This window comes from Oncorhynchus mykiss, chromosome 31, assembly GCF_013265735.2.
Source record: "Oncorhynchus mykiss isolate Arlee chromosome 31, USDA_OmykA_1.1, whole genome shotgun sequence".
Taxonomy (NCBI): domain Eukaryota; kingdom Metazoa; phylum Chordata; class Actinopteri; order Salmoniformes; family Salmonidae; genus Oncorhynchus; species Oncorhynchus mykiss.
The window spans coordinates 15504336-15528965 of record NC_050571.1 but is presented as its reverse complement, the minus strand read 5'-3'; the positions used below and the strand labels follow the sequence as shown (position 1 = coordinate 15528965).

Sequence of the window (24630 nt, the reverse complement as noted above, 5' to 3'; positions counted from 1 at the left end):
TGTTTGGAAATTATGTCTGAGTATTAGAGTGTGCCCTGGCTATCTGTAAATATTTGTGTTTTTACAAATTGTTCTGTCTGGTTTGCTTTATGTAAGAAATTTGAAATTATTTATACTTTTACTTTTGATACTTAAGTATATTTTTGCAATTCCATTTACTTTTGATACTTAAGTATATTTTAAACCAAATACTTTTAGACTTTTACTCAAGTAATATTTTACTGGGTGACTTTCATTTTTACTTTAGGCATTTTCTATTAAGGTATCTTTACTTTTACTCAAGTATGACAATTGGGTACTTTTTCCATAACTGGCAATAAGCCACCTCAGAGTTTTTTGTTATAAGTGGTATATTGGCCATATACCACACCCCCTTGGGCCTTATTGCTTCAATATCAAATAATTTCTGGTTAACAATTAAGACATACTCCGTAACTTTGGCAACTTTTAAATATGTTTTTAACCTCCTGCTTTGGGTTGGATGTGTCAATGTGTAATTCATACATGCATAAACTATGAGCGGAATTACTGTCTTACCTTAATTAGCCACGAAATCCCGAGTTTGAAAGCAACTTTTTCTGGAAAACTACAAATGTGTTCTAAATGTGTTTTAAGTGTACGTTTAGCCCAATTTCTGGGGAGAGAGCTGCTCAGGCCCTGTGGTTCTGTGCACCCATGCAACTTGTGATGCTTCAACGTGTGTGTGTGTGTGTGTGTGTGTGTGTGTGTGTGTGTGTGTGTGTGAGTGTTGGTTTCTATCAGCCGTGCTCAAGGAAGTGGTTTACCTAGTGTATCTACAGCGGAAACTCACACGACACGAACTCCCATCACTCTTTTCCTTCTCTCCACTCCTCTATAGGTGTTCAGTCTAACTCTACAGCCCACCTCGCCATCTCTCTCTCTCTGTCTCTCTCTCTGTCTCTCAATGTTAGCCAGGTATCTGTGTTCACTATGCTCCCCACAGTAATCTTGAAGGGGACTCTCATCAAGAAATCTCAGCAGAAGCGAAGGACGTCGCCCTGTAATTACAAGGAAAGGTTATTTGTCTTGGACACCCAGGACCTGACCTATTCTGAACAGCGCCCTGGGGTATGTACAATTTTTATTGTTCAATTGTGTGGCGTTTGTTTGTTTATCGATTTCTGTCAAGAATGACATTTAATGTTGAAATTAATTTACACTTTATACTTCAGTAGTCTAATTTTGAAAATCATATGTTGAGTTATGAAGAAATCTTGCTTTCACAGTTACTGTATGGGGGTTGTATTGTTTGATGTGAAAGTAGAAAGTTGTGAAGATGTTGATAGAAACCTGTTTTCATCTTCAGAAAAAGCCCACCCAGAAAGGCTGCATTGAGCTCTCCAGGATCAAGTGTGTAGAGATAGTGTGCAGTGAAGCCCCAATCCCCTGCAGCAACAAGTACCCCTTCCAGGTAAGACCGCATAAGACAACTCATCTCTTCTACCGCTTCTGTCTAATGGAGGAATGCTAATTACTCACCATTGGGAACAGTTTACAATGACTTTCATTTATAAGCCATGACACTGTTTTTTTTTTAGATGTGCATAAATGTCTCAACAGGTTGTCCACGACAACTGCTACCTGTACATCTTCGCCCCGGACAACGACTGTCGTCAGAGATGGGTCCGGGCTCTGAAGGAGGGTGAGCAGCAGTTATGGGAAACATTCAACATCAGACCCACAATACCAATACCACAGAGCTGAGTTTGTTCATATATATATATATATATATATATATATATATACCATAATATATATACCATAAGATTAGAAAAACAACATAATATGAAGAGTAGTATACATCAACATTATATTATAAACTCTATGACACATTTGAGCCTCCATGTCTTACACTGTATTTAATTTCTCTCTCGTGTCATGAAGAGACCAAGTGCAACGCATTACTTCTGAAGTATCACCCCAACTTCTGGACGGATGGGAGGTGGAGGTGCTGTTACCAGACAGAGAAGATGGCTATGGGGTGTCAGGAGTACGACCCTGTGGGATACGGTACAGGTATATTTCATTTGAAGAGTGCATTTCCCACACTCAATAAAAATAATAATTTGTATTATTATGTCTTACATATAAACCATTTATAAATCCTATGAAAAGTTATTATTATTATTATGAAAACTGCCCACAATGTGAATTTAACCCTCCATGGCCTATTGACGCACTGGTGTGTCAATGTAAGTAACATAATAATAAAATCCGACAGTTTACGCTAGAGATGTGTTGTTTTGCATGGGATGTGTCTCAATCCACCACATCCGCCTTGTTCACCATTCTAGTGGAAGGTGGCAGAGCTACAACGCTGTTTTTCAGACCAGGAGACATCCCGACAATCAGTCTTCTCATTAACATTTCTGTAGCACACAAACTAATATGACCACTATTGGAAAGAGAGACCCTTAAAGTAACCCATACACACACACACCCAACAGCTTAGACTTTTAAGAATTAACCACAAAATGCCCTTCTGTAGCTTCCAAGAAGCCTCTCCCTCCAACCCCGGACACACAGGTAAATATGCATGATATGTCATGTCTATATACTTCACCGTGCCTGTAAACGTACAGTATGTTGCTTTGAGTCACATTAATGCTAAGGATCAGTGTTTCCCTTACACCGTGCCCGTAGCGGCGGCTCTCCGACCCGGGCCAGAGTGTGGTGGTTGCGCTACAGAACTACAGTCCCCATGGAGACACAGAGCTGCCCCTTCACAAAGACCAGGAGTACATCCTGACTGACAGCTCCCACCATGATTGGTGGACTGTACAGGACCACAGAGGGTAAGTAGAGATGACATGGCAACACTATTATAACCCTGTGACAACCCTATGACATCTCTCTGAGCCTATCTGTAATATGTATTATTGGCTGTTTAGATGTACACACCTACAGTGTTCATTGTGTCTTTTCCTTCAATAGAAACACAGGTTTTGTACCTTGCACTTATATAGCGGAAAAATCCTGCAACAACTTCAACAGATTTGAGTGAGTCGGATATATATCAAATACAATTCTCCTGACTATTTTTATAGTATAAGATAACAATTGTACCCTGTTATTTTATTTCAGACATCTGATTGGTCTAGGTTGATAATCCCCCTTCTTGTTTTCCAGATGGTACAACAAAGACATAACGAGAGGAAGAGCTGAGGAACTGCTGATGACAGAGGTAAAACAACGCCGACCTTCTTCAGTTTGGTGTTAAACTGTACTTCAGAAGGGAGACAACAGACATAGATTGGTGTTATACTGTACTTCAGAAGGGAGACAACAGACATAGATTGGTGTTATACTGTACTTCAGAAGGGAGACAACAGACATAGGTTGGTGTTATACTGTACTTCAGAAGGGAGACAACAGACATAGGTTGGTGTTAAACTGTACTTCAGAAGGGAGACAACAGACATAGATTGGTGTTATACTGTACTTCAGAAGGGAGACAACAGACATAGATTGGTGTTATACTGTACTTCAGAAGGGAGACAACAGACATAGTTTGGTGTTAAACTGTACTTCAGAAGGGAGACAACAGACATAGATTGGTGTTATACTGTACTTCAGAAGGGAGACAACAGACATAGATTGGTGTTAAACTGTACTTCAGAAGGGAGACAACAGACATAGATTGGTGTTATACTGTACTTCAGAAGGGAGACAACAGACATAGATTGGTGTTAAACTGTACTTCAGAAGGGAGACAACAGACATAGATTGGTGTTAAACTGTACTTCAGAAGGGAGACAACAGACATAGTTTGGTGTTAAACTGTACTTCAGAAGGGAGACAACAGACATAGATTGGTGTTAAACTGTACTTCAGAAGGGAGACAACAGACATAGATTGGTGTTATACTGTACTTCAGAAGGGAGACAACAGACATAGTTTGGTGTTATACTGTACTTCAGAAGGGAGACAACAGACATAGATTGGTGTTATACTGTACTTCAGAAGGGAGACAACAGACATAGATTGGTGTTAAACTGTACTTCAGAAGGGAGACAACAGACATAGTTTGGTGTTAAACTGTACTTCAGAAGGGAGACAACAGACATAGATTGGTGTTAAACTGTACTTCAGAAGGGAGACAACAGACATAGATTGGTGTTATACTGTACTTCAGAAGGGAGACAACAGACATAGATTGGTGTTAAACTGTACTTCAGAAGGGAGACAACAGACATAGATTGGTGTTATACTGTACTTCAGAAGGGAGACAACAGACACAGTTTGGTGTTAAACTGTACTTCAGAAGGGAGACAACAGACATAGATTGGTGTTATACTGTACTTCAGAAGGGAGACAACAGACATAGTTTGGTGTTATACTGTACTTCAGAAGGGAGACAACAGACATAGATTGGTGTTAAACTGTACTTCAGAAGGGAGACAACAGACATAGATTGGTGTTAAACTGTACTTCAGAAGGGAGACAACAGACATAGGTTGGTGTTATACTGTACTTCAGAAGGGAGACAACAGACATAGATTGGTGTTAAACTGTACTTCAGAAGGGAGACAACAGACATAGTTTGGTGTTATACTGTACTTCAGAAGGGAGACAACAGACATAGATTGGTGTTAAACTGTACTTCAGAAGGGAGACAACAGACATAGATTGGTGTTAAACTGTACTTCAGAAGGGAGACAACAGACATAGTTTGGTGTTATACTGTACTTCAGAAGGGAGACAACAGACATAGATTGGTGTTAAACTGTACTTCAGAAGGGAGACAACAGACATAGTTTGGTGTTATACTGTACTTCAGAAGGGAGACAACAGACATAGATTGGTGTTAAACTGTACTTCAGAAGGGAGACAACAGACATAGTTTGGTGTTATACTGTACTTCAGAAGGGAGACAACAGACATAGATTGGTGTTAAACTGTACTTCAGAAGGGAGACAACAGACATAGATTGGTGTTAAACTGTACTTCAGAAGGGAGACAACAGACATAGATTGGTGTTAAACTGTACCTCAGAAGGGAGACAACAGACATAGATTGGTGTTATACTGTACTTCAGAAGGGAGACAACAGACATAGATTGGTGTTATACTGTACTTCAGAAGGGAGACAACAGACATAGATTGGTGTTAAACTGTACCTCAGAAGGGAGACAACAGACATAGATTGGTGTTATACTGTACTTCAGAAGGGAGACAACAGACATAGATTGGTGTTATACTGTACTTCAGAAGGGAAACAACAGACATAGATTGGTGTTAAACTGTACTTCAGAAGGGAGACAACAGACATAGTTTGGTGTTAAACTGTACTTCAGAAGGGAGACAACAGACATAGTTTGGTGTTAAACTGTACTTCAGAAGGGAGACAACAGACATAGTTTGGTGTTATACTGTACTTCAGAAGGGAGACAACAGACATAGATTGGTGTTATACTGTACGTCAGAAGGGAGACAACAGACATAGATTGGTGTTAAACTGTACTTCAGAAGGGAGACAACAGACACAGTTTGGTGTTAAACTGTACTTCAGAAGGGAGACAACAGACATAGATTGGTGTTAAACTGTACTTCAGAAGGGAGACAACAGACATAGATTGGTGTTAAACTGTACTTCAGAAGGGAGACAACAGACATAGATTGGTGTTAAACTGTACTTCAGAAGGGAGACAACAGACACAGTTTGGTGTTAAACTGTACTTCAGAAGGGAGACAACAGACATAGATTGGTGTTATACTGTACTTCAGAAGGGAGACAACAGACATAGATTGGTGTTATACTGTACGTCAGAAGGGAGACAACAGACATAGATTGGTGTTATACTGTACTTCAGAAGGGAGACAACAGACATAGATTGGTGTTATACTGTACTTCAGAAGGGAGACAACAGACATAGATTGGTGTTAAACTGTACTTCAGAAGGGAGACAACAGACATAGATTGGTGTTAAACTGTACTTCAGAAGGGAGACAACAGACATAGTTTGGTGTTAAACTGTACTTCAGAAGGGAGACAACAGACATAGATTGGTGTTATACTGTACTTCAGAAGGGAGACAACAGACATAGATTGGTGTTATACTGTACTTCAGAAGGGAGACAACAGACATAGATTGGTGTTAAACTGTACTTCAGAAGGGAGACAACAGACATAGATTGGTGTTATACTGTACTTCAGAAGGGAGACAACAGACATAGTTTGGTGTTAAACTGTACTTCAGAAGGGAGACAACAGACATAGATTGGTGTTATACTGTACTTCAGAAGGGAGACAACAGACATAGATTGGTGTTAAACTGTACTTCAGAAGGGAGACAACAGACATAGGTTGGTGTTAAACTGTACTTCAGAAGGGAGACAACAGACATAGATTGGTGTTAAACTGTACTTCAGAAGGGAGACAACAGACATAGTTTGGTGTTAAACTGTACTTCAGAAGGGAGACAACAGACATAGATTGGTGTTAAACTGTACTTCAGAAGGGAGACAACAGACATAGATTGGTGTTAAACTGTACTTCAGAAGGGAGACAACAGACATAGTTTGGTGTTAAACTGTACTTCAGAAGGGAGACAACAGACATAGATTGGTGTTAAACTGTACTTCAGAAGGGAGACAACAGACATAGATTGGTGTTAAACTGTACTTCAGAAGGGAGACAACAGACATAGATTGGTGTTATACTGTACTTCAGAAGGGAGACAACAGACATAGATTGGTGTTATTCTGTACTTCAGAAGGGAGACAACAGACATAGATTGGTGTTATACTGTACTTCAGAAGGGAGACAACAGACATAGATTGGTATTATACTGTACTTCAGAAGGGAGACAACAGACATAGATTGGTGTTAAACTGTACTTCAGAAGGGAGACAACAGACATAGATTGGTGTTAAACTGTACTTCAGAGGCGAGACAACAGACATAGATTGGTGTTATACTGTACTTCAGAAGGGAGACAACAGACATAGATTGGTGTTAAACTGTACTTCAGAAGGGAGACAACAGACATAGTTTGGTGTTAAACTGTACTTCAGAAGGGAGACAACAGACATAGTTTGGTGTTATACTGTACTTCAGAAGGGAGACAACAGACATAGATTGGTGTTAAACTGTACTTCAGAAGGGAGACAACAGACATAGATTGGTGTTAAACTGTACTTCAGAAGGGAGACAACAGACATAGATTGGTGTTATACTGTACTTCAGAAGGGAGACAACAGACATAGATTGGTGTTAAACTGTACCTCAGAAGGGAGACAACAGACATAGATTGGTGTTATACTGTACTTCAGAAGGGAGACAACAGACATAGATTGGTGTTAAACTGTACTTCAGAAGGGAGACAACAGACATAGATTGGTGTTATACTGTACTTCAGAAGGGAGACAACAGACATAGATTGGTGTTAAACTGTACTTCAGAAGGGAGACAACAGACATAGTTTGGTGTTATACTGTACTTCAGAAGGGAGACAACAGACATAGATTGGTGTTAAACTGTACTTCAGAAGGGAGACAACAGACATAGTTTGGTGTTATACTGTACTTCAGAAGGGAGACAACAGACATAGATTGGTGTTAAACTGTACTTCAGAAGGGAGACAACAGACATAGTTTGGTGTTATACTGTACTTCAGAAGGGAGACAACAGACATAGATTGGTGTTAAACTGTACTTCAGAAGGGAGACAACAGACATAGATTGGTGTTAAACTGTACTTCAGAAGGGAGACAACAGACATAGATTGGTGTTAAACTGTACCTCAGAAGGGAGACAACAGACATAGATTGGTGTTAAACTGTACCTCAGAAGGGAGACAACAGACATAGATTGGTGTTATACTGTACTTCAGAAGGGAGACAACAGACATAGATTGGTGTTATACTGTACTTCAGAAGGGAGACAACAGACATAGATTGGTGTTATACTGTACTTCAGAAGGGAGACAACAGACATAGATTGGTGTTAAACTGTACCTCAGAAGGGAGACAACAGACATAGATTGGTGTTATACTGTACTTCAGAAGGGAGACAACAGACATAGATTGGTGTTATACTGTACTTCAGAAGGGAAACAACAGACATAGATTGGTGTTAAACTGTACTTCAGAAGGGAGACAACAGACATAGTTTGGTGTTATACTGTACTTCAGAAGGGAGACAACAGACATAGGTTGGTGTTAAACTGTACTTCAGAAGGGAGACAACAGACATAGATTGGTGTTAAACTGTACTTCAGAAGGGAGACAACAGACATAGATTGGTGTTAAACTGTACTTCAGAAGGGAGACAACAGACACAGTTTGGTGTTAAACTGTACTTCAGAAGGGAGACAACAGACATAGTTTGGTGTTAAACTGTACTTCAGAAGGGAGACAACAGACATAGATTGGTGTTAAACTGTACTTCAGAAGGGAGACAACAGACATAGATTGGTGTTATACTGTACTTCAGAAGGGAGACAACAGACATAGATTGGTGTTAAACTGTACTTCAGAAGGGAGACAACAGACATAGATTGGTGTTAAACTGTACTTCAGAAGGGAGACAACAGACATAGGTTGGTGTTAAACTGTACTTCAGAAGGGAGACAACAGACATAGTTTGGTGTTATACTGTACTTCAGAAGGGAGACAACAGACATAGTTTGGTGTTAAACTGTACTTCAGAAGGGAGACAACAGACATAGTTTGGTGTTATACTGTACTTCAGAAGGGAGACAACAGACATAGTTTGGTGTTAAACTGTACTTCAGAAGGGAGACAACAGACATAGTTTGGTGTTATACTGTACTTCAGAAGGGAGACAACAGACATAGATTGGTGTTATACTGTACGTCAGAAGGGAGACAACAGACATAGATTGGTGTTAAACTGTACTTCAGAAGGGAGACAACAGACACAGTTTGGTGTTAAACTGTACTTCAGAAGGGAGACAACAGACATAGATTGGTGTTATACTGTACTTCAGAAGGGAGACAACAGACATAGATTGGTGTTATACTGTACTTCAGAAGGGAGACAACAGACATAGATTGGTGTTAAACTGTACTTCAGAAGGGAGACAACAGACACAGTTTGGTGTTAAACTGTACTTCAGAAGGGAGACAACAGACATAGATTGGTGTTATACTGTACTTCAGAAGGGAAACAACAGACATAGATTGGTGTTATACTGTACTTCAGAAGGGAGACAACAGACATAGATTGGTGTTAAACTGTACTTCAGAAGGGAGACAACAGACATAGTTTGGTGTTATACTGTACTTCAGAAGGGAGACAACAGACATAGTTTGGTGTTAAACTGTACTTCAGAAGGGAGACAACAGACATAGATTGGTGTTAAACTGTACTTCAGAAGGGAGACAACAGACATAGTTTGGTGTTAAACTGTACTTCAGAAGGGAGACAACAGACATAGATTGGTGTTAAACTGTACTTCAGAAGGGAGACAACAGACATAGTTTGGTGTTATACTGTACTTCAGAAGGGAGACAACAGACATAGATTGGTGTTATACTGTACTTCAGAAGGGAGACAACAGACATAGTTTGGTGTTAAACTGTACTTCAGAAGGGAGACAACAGACATAGTTTGGTGTTATACTGTACTTCAGAAGGGAAACAACAGACATAGTTTGGTGTTATACTGTACTTCAGAAGGGAGAAGACAGACATTGTGGGCCTGATTCAATCAAAAAGCAAGGTTATCAGAATTACAACCAGACAAACTGAAACTAGAGAGAAAACATGTTTTTGTTATCCCTAAAAAAGTATAACTGTAAAAAATTATGTTTTTTATGTTTGAAAATGAGATCATGTTTTGAATTTATCCAGAAAATTTGGTTACCGGATTTGATTGAATAAATTCCTGTATCTTGCCCCATCAACACGGATGCAAAAGCTGCGTTTTGCAAGATGCATGTCCACACGCACGCGCACACGCACACACACACACACACACACACACAGAGTGAAAGATGACATTTGAAACAATGGAGTAGGTTGCTCAGGTCCAGGATTTCCTGTTGTAAATGTGTCATAATCGCTATTACAGACAGATGGTGTCAGTGGGAGGGTAGGGTTAGGGTTGTGTAGTGTGACAGTAGGAGGGTTAGGGTTGTGTAGTGTGACAGTTGGAGGGTTAGGGTTGTGTAGTGTGACAGAAGGAGGGTTAGGGTTGTGTAGTGTGACAGTAGAAGGGTTAGGGTTGTGTAGTGTGACAGTGGAAGGGTTAGGGTTGTGTAGTGTGACAGTAGGAGGGTTGTGTAGTGTGACAGTAGGAGGGTTAGGGTTGTGTAGTGTGACAGTAGGAGGGTTAGGGTTGTGTAGTGTGACAGTAGGAGGGTTAGGGTTGTGTAGTGTGACAGTAGAAGGGTTAGGGTTGTGTAGTGTGACAGTGGAAGGGTTAGGGTTGTGTAGTGTGACAGTAGGAGGGTTAGGGTTGTGTAGTGTGACAGTAGAAGGGTTAGGGTTGTGTAGTGTGACAGTAGGAGGGTTAGGGTTGTGTAGTGTGAAAGTAGGAGGGTTAGGGTTGTGTAGTGTGACAGTAGGAGGGTTAGGGTTGTGTAGAGGGTTAGGGTTGTGTAGTGTGATGGTGGGAGGGTTAGGGTTGTCTAGTGTGATGGTGGGAGGGTTAGGGTTGTGTAGTGTGACAGTAGAAGGGTTAGGGTTGTGTAGTGTGACAGTGGGAGGGTTAGGGTTGTGTAGTGTGACAGTAGGAGGGTTAGGGTTGTGTAGAGGGTTAGGGTTGTGTAGTGTGACGGTGGTAGGGAAGGGTTAGGGTTGTGTAGTGTGACAGTAGAAGGGTTAGGGTTGTGTAGTGTGACAGTAGGAGGGTTAGGGTTGTGTAGTCTGACAGTAGAAGGGTTAGGGTTGTGTAGTGTGACAGTAGAAGGGTTAGGGTTGTGTAGTGTGACAGTAGGAGGGTTAGGGTTGTGTAGTGTGATGGTGGGAGGGTTAGGGTTGTGTAGTGTGACAGTAGGAGGGTTAGGGTTGTGTAGTGTGACAGTAGAAGGGTTAGGGTTGTGTAGTGTGATTGTGGGAGGGTTAGGGTTGTGTAGTGTGACGGTAGGAGGGTTAGGGTTGTGTAGTGTGACAGTGGAAGGGTTAGGGTTGTGTAGTGTGACAGTAGAAGGGTTAGGGTTGTGTAGTGTGACAGTAGGAGGGTTAGGGTTGTGTAGTGTGACAGTGGAAGGGTTAGGGTTGTGTAGTGTGACAGTAGAAGGGTTGGGGTTGTGTAGTGTGACAGTAGAAGGGTTAGGGTTGTGTAGTGTGACAGTAGGAGGGTTAGGGTTGTGTAGTGTGACAGTAGGAGGGTTGTGTAGTGTGACAGTAGGAGGGTTAGGGTTGTGTAGTGTGACAGTAGGAGGGTTAGGGTTGTGTAGTGTGATCGTGGGAGGGTTAGGGTTGTGTAGTGTGACAGTAGAAGGGTTATGGTTGTGTAGTGTGACAGTAGGAGGGTTAGGGTCGTGTAGTGTGACAGTAGGAGGGTTAGGGTTGTGTAGTGTGACGGTAGGAGGGTTAGGGTTGTGTAGAGGGTTAGGGTTGTGTAGTGTGACAGTGGGAGGGTTAGGGTTGTGTAGTGTGACAGTAGAAGGGTTAGGGTTGTGTAGTGTGACAGTAGGAGGGTTAGGGTTGTGTAGTGTGACAGTAGAAGGGTTAGGGTTGTGTAGTGTGACAGTAGGAGGGTTAGGGTTGTGTAGTGTGACGGTGGGAGGGTTAGGGTTGTGTAGTGTGACAGTAGAAGGGTTAGGGTTGTGTATTGTGACAGTAGGAGGGTTAGGGTTGTGTAGTGTGACAGTAGAAGGGTTAGGGTTGTGTAGTGTGACAGTAGAAGGGTTAGGGTTGTTTAGTGTGACAGTGGGAGGGTTAGGGTTGTGTAGAGGGTTAGGGTTGTGTAGTGTGATGGTGGGAGTGTTAGGGTTGTGTAGTGTGACAGTAGAAGGGTTAGGGTTTTGTAGTGTGACAGTAGAAGGGTTAGGGTTGTGTAGTGTGACAGTAGGAGGGTTAGGGTTGTGTAGTGTGACAGTAGGAGGGTTAGGGTTGTGTAGTGTGATGGTGGGAGGGTTAGGGTTGTGTAGTGTGACAGTAGGAGGGTTAGGGTCGTGTAGTGTGACAGTAGGAGGGTTAGGGTTGTGTAGTGTGACAGTAGAAGGGTTAGGGTTGTGTAGTGTGACAGTAGGAGGGTTAGGGTTGTGTAGTGTGACAGTGGAAGGGTTAGGGTTGAGTAGTGTGACAGTAGAAGGGTTAGGGTTGTGTAGTGTGACAGTAGGAGGGTTAGGGTTGTGTAGTGTGACAGTAGGAGGGTTAGGGTTGTGTAGTGTGACAGTAGGAGGGTTAGGGTTGTGTAGTGTGATGGCGGGAGGGTTAGGGTTGTGTAGTGTGACAGTAGGAGGGTTAGGGTTGTGTAGTGTGACAGTAGGAGGGTTAGGGTTGTGTAGTGTGACAGTGGAAGGGTTAGGGTTGTGTAGTGTGACGGTGGGAGGGTTAGGGTTGTGTAGTGTGACAGTAGGAGGGTTAGGGTTGTGTAGTGTGACAGTAGGAGGGTTAGGGTTGTGTAGTGTGACAGTAGGAGGGTTAGGGTTGTGTAGTGTGACAGTAGGAGGGTTAGGGTTGTGTAGTGTGACAGTAGGAGGGTTAGGGTTGTGTAGTGTGACAGTAGGAGGGTTAGTGTTGTGTAGTGTGGCAGTAGAAGGGTTAGGGTTGTGTAGTGTGACATTAGAAGGGTTAGGGTTGTGTAGTGTGACAGTAGGAGGGTTAGGGTTGTGTAGTGTGACAGTAGGAGGGTTAGGGTTGTGTAGTGTGATGGTGGGAGTGTTAGGGTTGTGTAGTGTGACAGTAGGAGGGTTAGGGTCGTGTAGTGTGACAGTAGGAGGGTTAGGGTTGTGTAGTGTGACAGTAGAAGGGTTAGGGTTGTGTAGTGTGACAGTAGGAGGGTTAGGGTTGTGTAGTGTGACAGTGGAAGGGTTAGGGTTGAGTAGTGTGACAGTAGAAGGGTTAGGGTTGTGTAGTGTGACAGTAGGAGGGTTAGGGTTGTGTAGTGTGACAGTAGAAGGGTTAGGGTTGTGTAGTGTTATGGTGGGAGGGTTAGGGTTGTGTAGTGTGACAGTAGGAGGGTTAGGGTTGTGTAGTGTGACAGTAGGAGGGTTAGGGTTGTGTAGTGTGACAGTAGGAGGGTTAGGGTTGTGTAGTGTGACAGTGGAAGGGTTAGGGTTGTGTAGTGTGATAGTGGTAGTGTAGGTATGGGTTGTGTAGTGTGACGGTGGTAGGGTAGGTATGGGTTGTGTAGAGTGACGGTGGCAGGGTATAATGGGTTGTGTAGTGTGACGGTGGTATGGAAGGGTTAGGGTTGTGTAGTGTGATAGTGGTAGGGTAGGTATGGGTTGTGTAGTGTGATAGTGGTAGGGTAGGTATGGGTTGTGTGGTGTGATAGTGGTAGGGTAGGTATGGGTTGTGTAGTGTGATAGTGGTAGGGTAGGTATGGGTTGTGTAGTGTGATAGTGGTAGGGTAGGTATGGGTTGTGTAGAGTGATGGTGGTAGGGTAGGTATGGGTTGTGTAGAGTGACGGTGGTAGGGTAGGTATGGGTTGTGTAGAGTGACGGTGGTATGGAAGGGTTAGGTTTGTGTAGTGGGACGGTGGTAGTGTAGGTATGGGTTGTGTAGAGTGACGGTGGTAGGGTAGGTATGGGTTGTGTAGAGTGATGGTGGTAGGGTAGGTATGGGTTGTGTAGAGTGACGGTGGTAGGGTAGGTATGGGTTGTGTAGAGTGACGGTGGTAGGGTAGGTATGGGTTGTGTAGAGTGATGGTGGTAGGGTAGGTATGGGTTGTGTAGAGTGACGGTGGTAGGGTAGGTATGGGTTGTGTAGAGTGACGGTGGTAGGGTAGGTATGGGTTGTGTAGAGTGACGGTGGTAGGGTAGGTATGGGTTGTGTAGAGTGACGGTGGTAGGGAAGGGTTAGGTTTGTTTAGTGTGACGGTGGTAGGGAAGGGTTAGGTTTGTTTAGTGTGACGGTGGTAGGGAAGGGTTAGGGTTGTGTAGTGTGACGGTGGTAGGGTAGGTATGGGTTGTGTAGAGTGACGGTGGTAGGGTAGGTATGGGTTGTGTAGAGTGATGGTGGTAGGGTAGGTATGGGTTGTGTAGAGTGACGTTGGTAGGGTAGGTATGGGTTGTGTAGAGTGATGGTGGTAGGGTAGGTATGGGTTGTGTAGAGTGACGGTGGTAGGGTAGGTATGGGTTGTGTAGAGTGACGGTGGTAGGGTAGGTATGGGTTGTGTAGAGTGACGGTGGTAGGGTAGGTATGGGTTGTGTAGAGTGACGGTGGTAGGGTAGGTATGGGTTGTGTAGAGTGACGGTGGTAGGGTAGGTATGGGTTGTGTAGAGTGACGGTGGTAGGGAAGGGTTAGGTTTGTTTAGTGTGACGGTGGTAGGGAAGGGTTAGGTTTGTTTAGTGTGACGGTGGTAGGGAAAGGTTAGGGTTGTGTAGTGTGACGGTGGTAGGGTAGGTATGGGTTGTGTAGAGTGACGGTGGTAGGGTAGGTATGGGTTGTGTAGAGTGATGGTGGTAGGGTAGGTATGGGTTGTGTAGAGTGACGTTGGTAGGGTAGGTATGGGTTGTGTAGAGTGACGGTGGTAGGGTAGGTATGGGTTGTGTAGAGTGATGGCAGTAGGGTAGGTATGGGTTGTGTAGAGTGACGGTGGTAGGGTAGGTATGGGTTGTGTAGAGTGACGGTGGTAGGGTAGGTATGGGTTGTGTAGAGTGATGGTGGTAGGGTAGGTATGGGTTGTGTAGAGTGACGGTGGTAGGGTAGGTATGGGTTGTGTAGAGTGATGGTGGTAGAGTAGGTATGGGTTGTGTAGAGTGACGGTGGTAGGGTAGGTATGGGTTGTGTAGAGTGACGGTGGAAGGGAAGGGTTAGGTTTGTTTAGTGTGACGGTGGTAGGGAAGGGTTAGGGTTGTGTAGTGTGACAATGGGAGATTAGAATGGGTGTTGTGCATTTCAAGCTCCCGTCCATTCGGGAGTCTCACTGTGCTATCTTGTCAAGCCTTATTCACATAATACCCTAAGTAGACATTGAAAATATTGACTATGATATGACATACAACAAATTCAACGTAATGAACTCAGCAGATGGCTTGAATTATAATTCATTTTTTCTGACGATTATGATTTATCCTACTCAAATGAAATGTTGCGTTTGTTTGTGCAGGGTAAGGAAGGAGCCTTTATGGTGCGAGACTCCAGGCATGCAGGCGTCTACACTGTTTCCGTCTTCACTAAAGCCCCAGGGTAACTACTGCCTGTTTCAGCCATGTCGCTCAGCTTCAATGACAGTCAGTTAAAGGGATGATCTGTGATTGGTATTTTGACATCCCTAGCACTGTCTATGAATTTGAGAGTGGTTACATATGTCCAGCCCCATCTCTCAGCTTTTTATCAAAACAGTGGTGAGTTGCCTGTTTGTTATTGTTTGAACTGCATAATGCACGTTTAAAGAGTTTGCTATGGCATAGTGACATGATGATCAACCACGTTCAGATCCAACGGGCAGAAGAACCCGCGGGTGAAGCACTACCAGATCAGACAGTCAGAGGCAGAGGAGACGTCCAAGTTTTACCTGGCAGAGAAATACCTGTTCATGACCATTCCTGAGCTCATCCAGTACCACCAACACAACGCTGCAGGTACCTAATGCATCTGTTTACAGCCGGGCCAGTGTGACCTATTTGGATTTGTACCCAGGTCGACTGTGTTTGTTAGTCCGTTGAGATAAAGGCATCTTCAGGGGTCATGTAAGGTTCCACCAGGTTCCACCAGCATGGATCTTCCACAGTAGAGAGGGAGATGGGAGATGAGTGTTAATGTAGTGTGAAATCCTGTAGCTCCCTGTGGGAGGAGCTATAGGAGGACGGGCTCATTGTAATAGCTGGAATGTAGTCAATGGAAAGGAGTCAAACACGTTGTTTCCATGTGTTTGATCTGTTAGGTACCATTCAATTTATTCCAATCCACCCATTACAATGAGCCCGTATAGCTCCTCCCACCAGCCTCCTCTGTGTGAAATGGTTCTATACATTCTATGGCCCAGATGTTCTCCCCTTAGTATAGGGTACAATCATTTTCTTAGTATAGGGTACAATCGTTTCCTTAGTATAGGGTACAATCATTTTCTTAGTATAGGGTACAATAATTTTCTTAGTATAGGGTACAATAATTTCCTTAGTATAGGGTACAATCATTTCCTTAGTATAGGGTACAATCATTTTCTTAGTATAGGGTACAATAATTTCCTTAGTATAGGGTACAATCATTTTCTTAGTATAGGGTACAATCATTTTCTTAGTATAGGGTACAATCATTTTCTTAGTATAGGGTACAATCATTTCCTTAGTATAGGGTACAATCATTTTCTTAGTATAGGGTACAATCGTTTCCTTAGTATAGGGTACAATCATTTCCTTAGTATAGGGTACAATCATTTCCTTAGTATAGGGTACAATCATTTCCTTAGTATAGGGTACAATCATTTCCTTAGTATAGGGTACAATCATTTCCTTAGTATAGGGTACAATCATTTCCTTAGTATAGGGTACAATCATTTCCTTAGTATAGGGTACAATCATTTCCTTAGTATAGGGTACAATCATTTCCTTAGTATAGGGTACAATCATTTCCTTAGTATAGGGTACAATCATTTCCTTAGTATAGGGTACAATCATTTCCTTAGTATAGGGTACAATCGTTTCCTTAGTATAGGGTACAATCATTTCCTTACAGCAACATTCTACAGAGGAAACTGGCTGTAATATAAAAGTGAATGTGTTATATTGTTAAAGCAGAACAGCCTAAAGCCTCTACATTATCTAACTACCGGTATATGCACATTTAGTTTTGATTTAGGTTTGTTGCTTCATCCTGTGTGTGTGTGTGTGTGTGTGTGTGTGTGTGTGTGTGTGTGTGTGTGTGTGTGTGTGTGTGTGTGTGTGGTGTGCATGAATTTGTGCGTTTGTGTGTCTGGTCTCTGCAGGTCTAATCACTCGACTGAGGCATCCCATCTCTCAGGGTAGAGAGAGCTTTCAGAGCCCTGCAGAACTCTCAAAAGGTCAGAGGTCGACCTGCTGCTCCTGCCTCTAGGCAGCCAGCAACCATTTTATTTGGTTATTGATTATAGTTACCATAGAGATAGTTAGAGGACTAATTTTTGTAACTGGTTATAGCGTCTGTAACAGCAGAGCTGTCTATACGCAGTCCTCTAACTATCTCTATGGAAGTTACCTAACCCTGAATTAATGACAATTACAAAGCTCAAACACAAAGCAGATAACAGACCAGGTACGTGTTATCGATAAGTTACTTACTGTATAATAAAGATATGCTTATATGTTATAGATAAGTTACTGTATAATAAAGATATGCTTATATGTTATAGATAAGTTACTGTATAATAAAGATATGCTTATATGTTATAGATAAGTTACTGTATAATAAAGATATGCTTATATGTTATAGATAAGTTACTGTATAATAAATATAAGATCAAACATAACAGATGGATGATAGTGAGAATTGGCATGTGTTTTGCTACTCTAAAAGCATTTGGACTGGGATGACATTAGTGGTGATGTAAGGTGTGATGAGGTACCCAGGTTTAGCAGCCAATAGGTAGGCAGCTCCACCACACCCTGAAAACGTCCAGACAGGAGGGACTACCTGGAGGAGAATGTGGCAGACAACCACAATGTACTATGTTGTGTTCAGCTTTGATGTATCTTCCAATAATTGCATTAGTATGTCATTATTACCTCTCCCTCTCTCTCCCCTTCCACCCTTCCTCTCCCTTCCCCCTCCCTCTCTCTCCCCTTCCACCCTTCCTCTCCCTTCCCCCTCCCTCTCTCTCCCCTTCCACCCTTCCTCTACCTACCCCCTCCCTCTCTCTCCCCTTCCACCCTTCCTCTACCTTCCCTCTCCCTCTCTCTCCCCTTCCACCCTTCCTCTACCTCACCCCTCCCTCTCTCTCCCCTTCCACCCTCCCTCTCCCTCTCTCTCCCCTTCCACCCTTCCTCTACCTCACCCCTCCCTCTCTCTCCCCTTCCACCCTCCCTCTCCCTCTCTCTCCCCTTCCACCCTTCCTCTACCTCACCCCTCCCTCTCTCTCCCCTTCCACCCTCCCTCTCCCTTCCCTCTCTCCCCTTCCACCCTTCCTCTCCCTTCCCCCTCCCTCTCTCTCCCCTTCCACCCTTCCTCTCCCTTCCCCCTCCCTCTCTCTCCCCTTCCACCCTTCCTCTACCTACCCCCTCCCTCTCTCTCCCCTTCCACCCTCCCTCTCCCTTCTCCCTCCCTCTCTCTCCCCTTCCACCCTTCCTCTACCTACCCCCTCCCTCTCTCTCCCCTTCCACCCTCCCTCTCCCTTCCCTCTCTCCCCTTCCACCCTTCCTCTACCTACCCCCTCCCTCTCTCTCCCCTCCCACCCTTCCTCTACCTACCCCCTCCCTCTCTCTCCCCTTCCACCCTCCCTCTCCCTTCCCTCTCTCCCCTTCCACCCTTCCTCTACCTACCCCCTCCCTCTCTCTCCCCTTCCACCCTTCCTCTACCTACCCCCTCCCTCTCTCTCCCCTTCCACCCTTCCTCTACCTACCCCCTCCCTCTCTCTCCCCTTCCACCCTTCCTCTACCTACCCCCTCCCTCTCTCTCCCCTTCCACCCTTCCTCTACCTACCCCCTCCCTCTCTCTCCCCTTCCACCCTCCCTCTCCCTTCCCTCTCTCCCCTTCCACCCTTCCTCTACCTTCCCTCTCCCTCTCTCTCCCCTTCCACCCTTCCGCTCCCTTCCCCCTCCCTCTCTCTCCCCTTCCACCCTTCCTCTACCTACCCCCTCCCTCTCTCTCCCCTTCCACCCTTCCTCTACCTCACCCCTCCCTCTCTCTCCCCTTCCACCCTCCCTCTCCCTCTCTCTCCCCTTCCACCCTTCCTCTACCTCACCCCTCCCTCTCTCTCCCCTTCCACCCTTCCTCTACCTCACCCCTCCCTCTCTCTCCCCTTCCACCCTCCCTCTCCCTTCCCTCTCTCCCCTTCCACCCTCCCTCTCCCTTCTCCCTCCCTCTCTCTCCCCTTCCACCCTTCCTCTACCTACCCCCTCCCTCTCTCTCCCCTTCCACCCTCCCTCTCCCTTCCCTCTCTCCCCTTCCACCCTCCCTCTCCCTCTCTCTCCCCTTCCACCCTTCCTCTACCTTCCCTCTCCCTCTCTCTCCCCTTCCACCCTCCCTCTCCCTCTCTCTCCCCTTCCACCCTTCCTCTACCTCACCCCTCCCTCTCTCTCCCCTTCCACCCTTCCTCTACCTCACCCCTCCCTCTCGCTCCCCTTCCACCCTCCCTCTCCCTTCTCCCTCCCTCTCTCTCCCCTTCCACCCTCCCTCTACCTACCCCCTCCCTCTCTCTCCCCTTCCACCCTCCCTCACCCCTCCCTCGCTCTCCCCTTCCACCCTTCCTCTACCTCACCCCTCCCTCTCTCTCCCCTTCCACCCTCCCTCTCCCTTCCCTCTCTCTCCCCTTCCACCCTCCCTCTCCCTTCCCTCTCTCCCCTTCCACCCTCCCTCTCCCTTCTCCCTCCCTCTCTCTCCCCTTCCACCCTCCCTCTCCCTTCCCTCTCTCCCCTTCCACCCTCCCTCTCCCTTCTCTCTCTCCCCTTCCACCCTCCCTCTCCCTTCTCCCTCCCTCTCTCTCCCCTTCCACCCTTCCTCTACCTACCCCCTCCCTCTCTCTCCCCTTCCACCCTCCAGGTCAGTGGGAGGTAGACCCGGCAGAGCTGATTCTGGGTGAGGAAGTGGGCAGCGGTCAGTTTGGCCTGGTACTCCAGGGGCGGTGGAGGGAGCGCAGGGTAGCTGTGAAGATGGTCCGGGAGGGAGCCATGTCTGAGGAGGACTTTAAAGAGGAGGCCAGGGTCATGACGTGAGTGGACTTTATAGTGGGGGGGGGGACATCTTAGAAGATACCCTATTCCCTACATAGTGGACTTTATAGTGGGGGGGGACATCTTAGAAGATACCCTATTCCCTACATAGTGGACTTTATAGTGTGGGGGGCATCTTAGAAGATACCCTATTCACTACATAGTGGACTTTATAGTGTGGGGGGGAGACATCTTAGAAGATACCCTATTCCCTACATAGTGGACTTTATAGTGTGGGGAGGACATCTTAGAAGATACCCTATTCCCTACATAGTGGACTTTATAGTGGGGGGAGACATCTTAGAAGATACCCTATTCCCTACATAGTGGACTTTATAGTGTGGGGGGGGGGGGGGGGGACATCTTAGAAGATACCCTATTCCCTACATAGTGGACTTTATAGTGTGGGGGGGACATCTTAGAAGATACCCTATTCCCTACATAGTGGACTTTATAGTGTGGGGGGGGGGGGGGACATCTTAGAAGATACCCTATTCCCTACATAGTGGACTTTATAGTGTGGGGGGGGGACATCTTAGAAGATACCCTATTCACTACATAGTGGACTTTATAGTGTGGGGGGGAGACATCTTAGAAGATACCCTATTCCCTACATAGTGGACTTTATAGTGTGGGGGGGACATCTTAGAAGATACCCTATTCCCTACATAGTGGACTTTATAGTGGGGGGAGACATCTTAGAAGATACCCTATTCCCTACATAGTGGACTTTATAGTGTGGGGGGGGGGGGACATCTTAGAAGATACCCTATTCCCTACATAGTGGACTTTATAGTGTGGGGGGGGACATCTTAGAAGATACCCTATTCCCTACATAGTGGACTTTATAGTGTGGGGGGGGGGACATCTTAGAAGATACCCTATTCCCTACATAGTGGACTTTATAGTGTGTGGGGGGGACATCTTAGAAGATACCCTATTCCCTACATAGTGGACTTTATAGTGGGGGGAGACATCTTAGAAGATACCCTATTCCCTACATAGTGGACTTTATAGTGTGGGGGGGGGGGGGACATCTTAGAAGATACCCTATTCCCTACATAGTGGACTTTATAGTGTGGGGGGGGACATCTTAGAAGATACCCTATTCACTACATAGTGGACTTTATAGTGGGGGGGGGGGGGGACATCTTAGAAGATACCCTATTCACTACATAGTGGACTTTATAGTGGGGGGAGACATCTTAGAAGATACCCTATTCACTACATAGTGGACAATTTGTAACAAGGCTGTGTCTCAAATTACACACTGGACCCGTGCTATGTAATGACCTACTTCTGATCTGTGTGTGTGTGTGTGTGTGTGTATATGTGTGTGTATATGTGTGTGTATATGTGTGTGTGTATTGCAGGATGCTGTCCCACTGTAAGCTGGTACAGCTGTATGGTGTGTGTACCCAGCATTCTCCCATGTGTCTGGTGTTTGAGTTGATGGAGCAGGGCTGCCTGTCAGACTACCTCCGAGCCAGGAGGGGGCGTATGTCCCAGGACACCCTACTGGGGATGTGTCTGGACGTCAGTGAAGGGATGGCATACCTGGAGAGCAACAACTTCATCCACAGAGACCTGGTAACCCACCCAAAGACCTGAACATTTGTGTTTATGAGCGTGTGCATGCGTACGTGCTTGCCTGCGTGTGTTTATGAGCGTGTGCATGCGTACGTGCTTGCCTGCGTGTGTTTATGAGCGTGTGCATGCGTACGTGCTTGCCTGAGTGCGAGTGAGCTTGTTTAGTCACAATTTATCTCAAGTACATTTCACAAATCTCAACACATTTTACAGAGAAAATTTAAATGAATTTATAGAACGAAAACACAGAACAGCTTAGAAAGGGTTGTTTTACCTCACTGGTCATAGCATCAAGGAACTGGAAGACATCTCTGCTTGGTTAAGGCCTAGATGGATTTTCAGTGATAATGGACTGTATAGAATAGAAGATGGACAAACTACTGCAGATCATAAGTGTGTGTTCTGAACCCAACCCTCACAGGCAGCCAGAAACTGTCTGGTCTCCTGTAACAACGTGGTGAAGGTGTCTGATTTTGGAATGACCAGGTGAGTTTGTGACAGACTGGTTGATGCCTATTGATAAAGGCCAGAATATATGGTGATTCAGGGTGAAGACTTGAACCAGGGACCCACCCTGACAGGGAAACTACCACCGGTGTGTTAAAGGGTCAGACTTCTCTACAGGGGGCACTGTGTATCTATACATGGAAGCTGCAGAGACGCACACAGACAACCGTATGTCCTTCCCTGTCCTGTCCTACCAGGTTTGTTCTAGATGACCAGTACACCAGCTCTCAGGGCTCTAAGTTCCCCATCAAGTGGTCTTCTCCTGAAGTCATCAAGTACTGCAAGTTCAGCAGCAAGTCTGACGTCTGGTCCTTTGGTAGGTTTATATTTATCCTCTCTGAGACCGTCGTGCATGGTCAGACACTGAGCTTCTTCAACTTAGAAAATGTATACTAGAGGTATGATGAATTAATGTTGAATCCTCTCCTCCCCTCCTCTCCAGGTGTGTTTATGTGGGAGGTGTATACTGAGGGGCGTCTGCCATATGAGAACCGGTCTAATGGTGAGGTGGTGGAGGCCCTGAATGCAGGCCTGAGGCTGCTGAAACCCAGACAGGCCCCAGAGGCTGTGCATCTCCTCATGGAGTGGTGCTGGAAGGAGGTGGGTGGGAAGGACCTACCTGGTTCGCACCTGTACTGTTAGGGTAGTGTGGGTGGGTGTGTGGGTGGGTGGGTAAGGTGTGAGTGGGTGTAGTGTGTGTGTGTGGGTGGGTAAGGTGTGAGTGGGTGTAGTGTGGGGGTGTGTGTGGGTGGGTAAGGTGTGAGTGGGTGTAGTGTGGGGGTGTGTGTGAGTGGGTGTAGTATGGGGGTGTGTGTGGGTGGGTAAGGTGTGAGTGGGTGTAGTGTGGGTGGGTGGGTAAGGTGTGAGTGGGTGTAGTGTGGGGGTGTGTGTGGGTGGGTAGGGTGTGAGTGGGTGTAGTGTGGGGGTGTGTGTGAGTGGGTGTAGTATGGGTGTGTGTGTGGGTGGGTAAGGTGTGAGTGGGTGTAGTGTGGGTGGGTGGGTAAGGTGTGAGTGGGTGTAGTGTGGGGGTGTGTGTGGGTGGGTAGGGTGTGAGTGTGTGTGAGTGGGTGTAGTGTGGGTGGGTAGGGTGTGAGTGGGTGTAGTGTGGGGGTGTGTGTGAGTGGGTGTAGTGTGGGGGTGTGTGTGTGTGGGTAAGGTGTGTTTTAAGCATAATGTCTTGTGATTGATCTGTCTCTTCCTGTGTAGAAACCAGAGGACCGTCCATCCTTTGCTCTCCTGCTGCACGAGCTGGCCTCTCTCTCAGATCTCTGAGCCTGAATGGACAAGCTATTCAACCAAACCTAGTCTGCTAACTAGCTATCCGGGGTAAATCATGGAAGAATCATTTGCTCAATAAAACTGAAGATACTATACAAAAAAGACTTAGCTAGCTGTATTTATGTTATTTATTAATTTCCTTCTAGTTTCTATTTCTTACTTTTTTTTATAGCAACCATCTTTTTTATAAAATGAAGAAGTCTACTTCTCTCGTGTCATGATTTCTTGTTTCTGTCTATTGTGTTTATTAGTTGTCTCATAAGCTTACTGTTTGATTTCCCTGTCTGTCGTTCCAAGTCTGACTGTCCATCACAACCCATTTACTCACATGATGTCATAATGTAGGCTATTCCCATCACCCTTCTACATACGTCCTTAAGCACTAGGATCTCTGTATAGCAGGCTCCTGCCGCCAGAAAACGAAATAACCACAATGCATAATATTCATAATAGTTCACTTGTCAATACAGTAATTGTAGGTGCTTTTAATGTATCCGGGGTTCTCAGGCAGATGTACACACACACACACACACACACACACACACACACACACACACACACACACAAACTGAGCCTTGATAAAGTATGAACGTATTCTAAGTCTGTGGTTCCTGACAGCCCTACATGCCTGCTCTGGTTGCTGTGACAACGAGGTCTGACTGGGTACCCATACTGGCATAGTAATACCCTGTCAGGCAGAGAGTATACGCAGAATTACATATAGGAACTCTGTGGGAGTATAGATAGACATGATAGAATAGATAGATAGATATAGATTGACATATAGATATAAATATACAGTAGATAGAACATCACCTACAGAGAAAACTCCATCCAGTATACAGTTTTAGGCCTATTCTACTCAACCAACCTCTATATACAATCCATTGTAAGTTGACTGAACTAAATTCTACAAATATTTACTTTACTTCTAAGAACACCTGTGTCTATAAAATAGCACACTAGGCCTATACAGTCCTGTCAAGGACGCTGTAATCTGTGCAGTTGATGTGATCAAAGTTTGACACCATCTCTGTCATGAAAACTGGGTCATTGAGTGGTGCCTGTGCAGTGCATGGCAAGTAAGTAATATCTAATCAAATGGACCTGGTGAAGAATGTGCAGCAGGTTTCAATGTAGGCCTAATGGTTATAATATGATTTCAAGGGGAATAGTTTGTAACGAATAGCGATAGATAGGCGACATTGCAAATACAAATACATTATTTCATTTTGACGATACAAAAGCCCCATCGCAAGGCGTTTTGAGTGTCGGTCTGTGAAACAACATTGGCCATATTCAGCACC

The 24630-nt window shown here is 45.0% G+C and overlaps 1 protein-coding gene across 1 annotated transcript; it reads left to right on the top strand.

Moving 5' to 3' along the window:
• Positions 1-275: 275 nt before the first annotated feature.
• Positions 276-23527, top strand: itk (IL2 inducible T cell kinase). The gene is made up of 17 exons (XM_036970285.1): positions 276-1089; positions 1328-1432; positions 1582-1663; positions 1906-2037; positions 2510-2547; positions 2665-2816; positions 2956-3021; positions 3151-3205; positions 15214-15293; positions 15543-15688; positions 17032-17106; positions 19779-19947; positions 21322-21538; positions 21960-22024; positions 22243-22361; positions 22488-22645; positions 23252-23527. The coding sequence occupies exons 1-17, from the start codon at positions 952-954 to the stop codon at positions 23315-23317; spliced, it is 1863 nt and encodes a 620-aa protein (XP_036826180.1). The 5' UTR covers positions 276-951; the 3' UTR covers positions 23318-23527.
• Positions 23528-24630: the final 1103 nt, after the last annotated feature.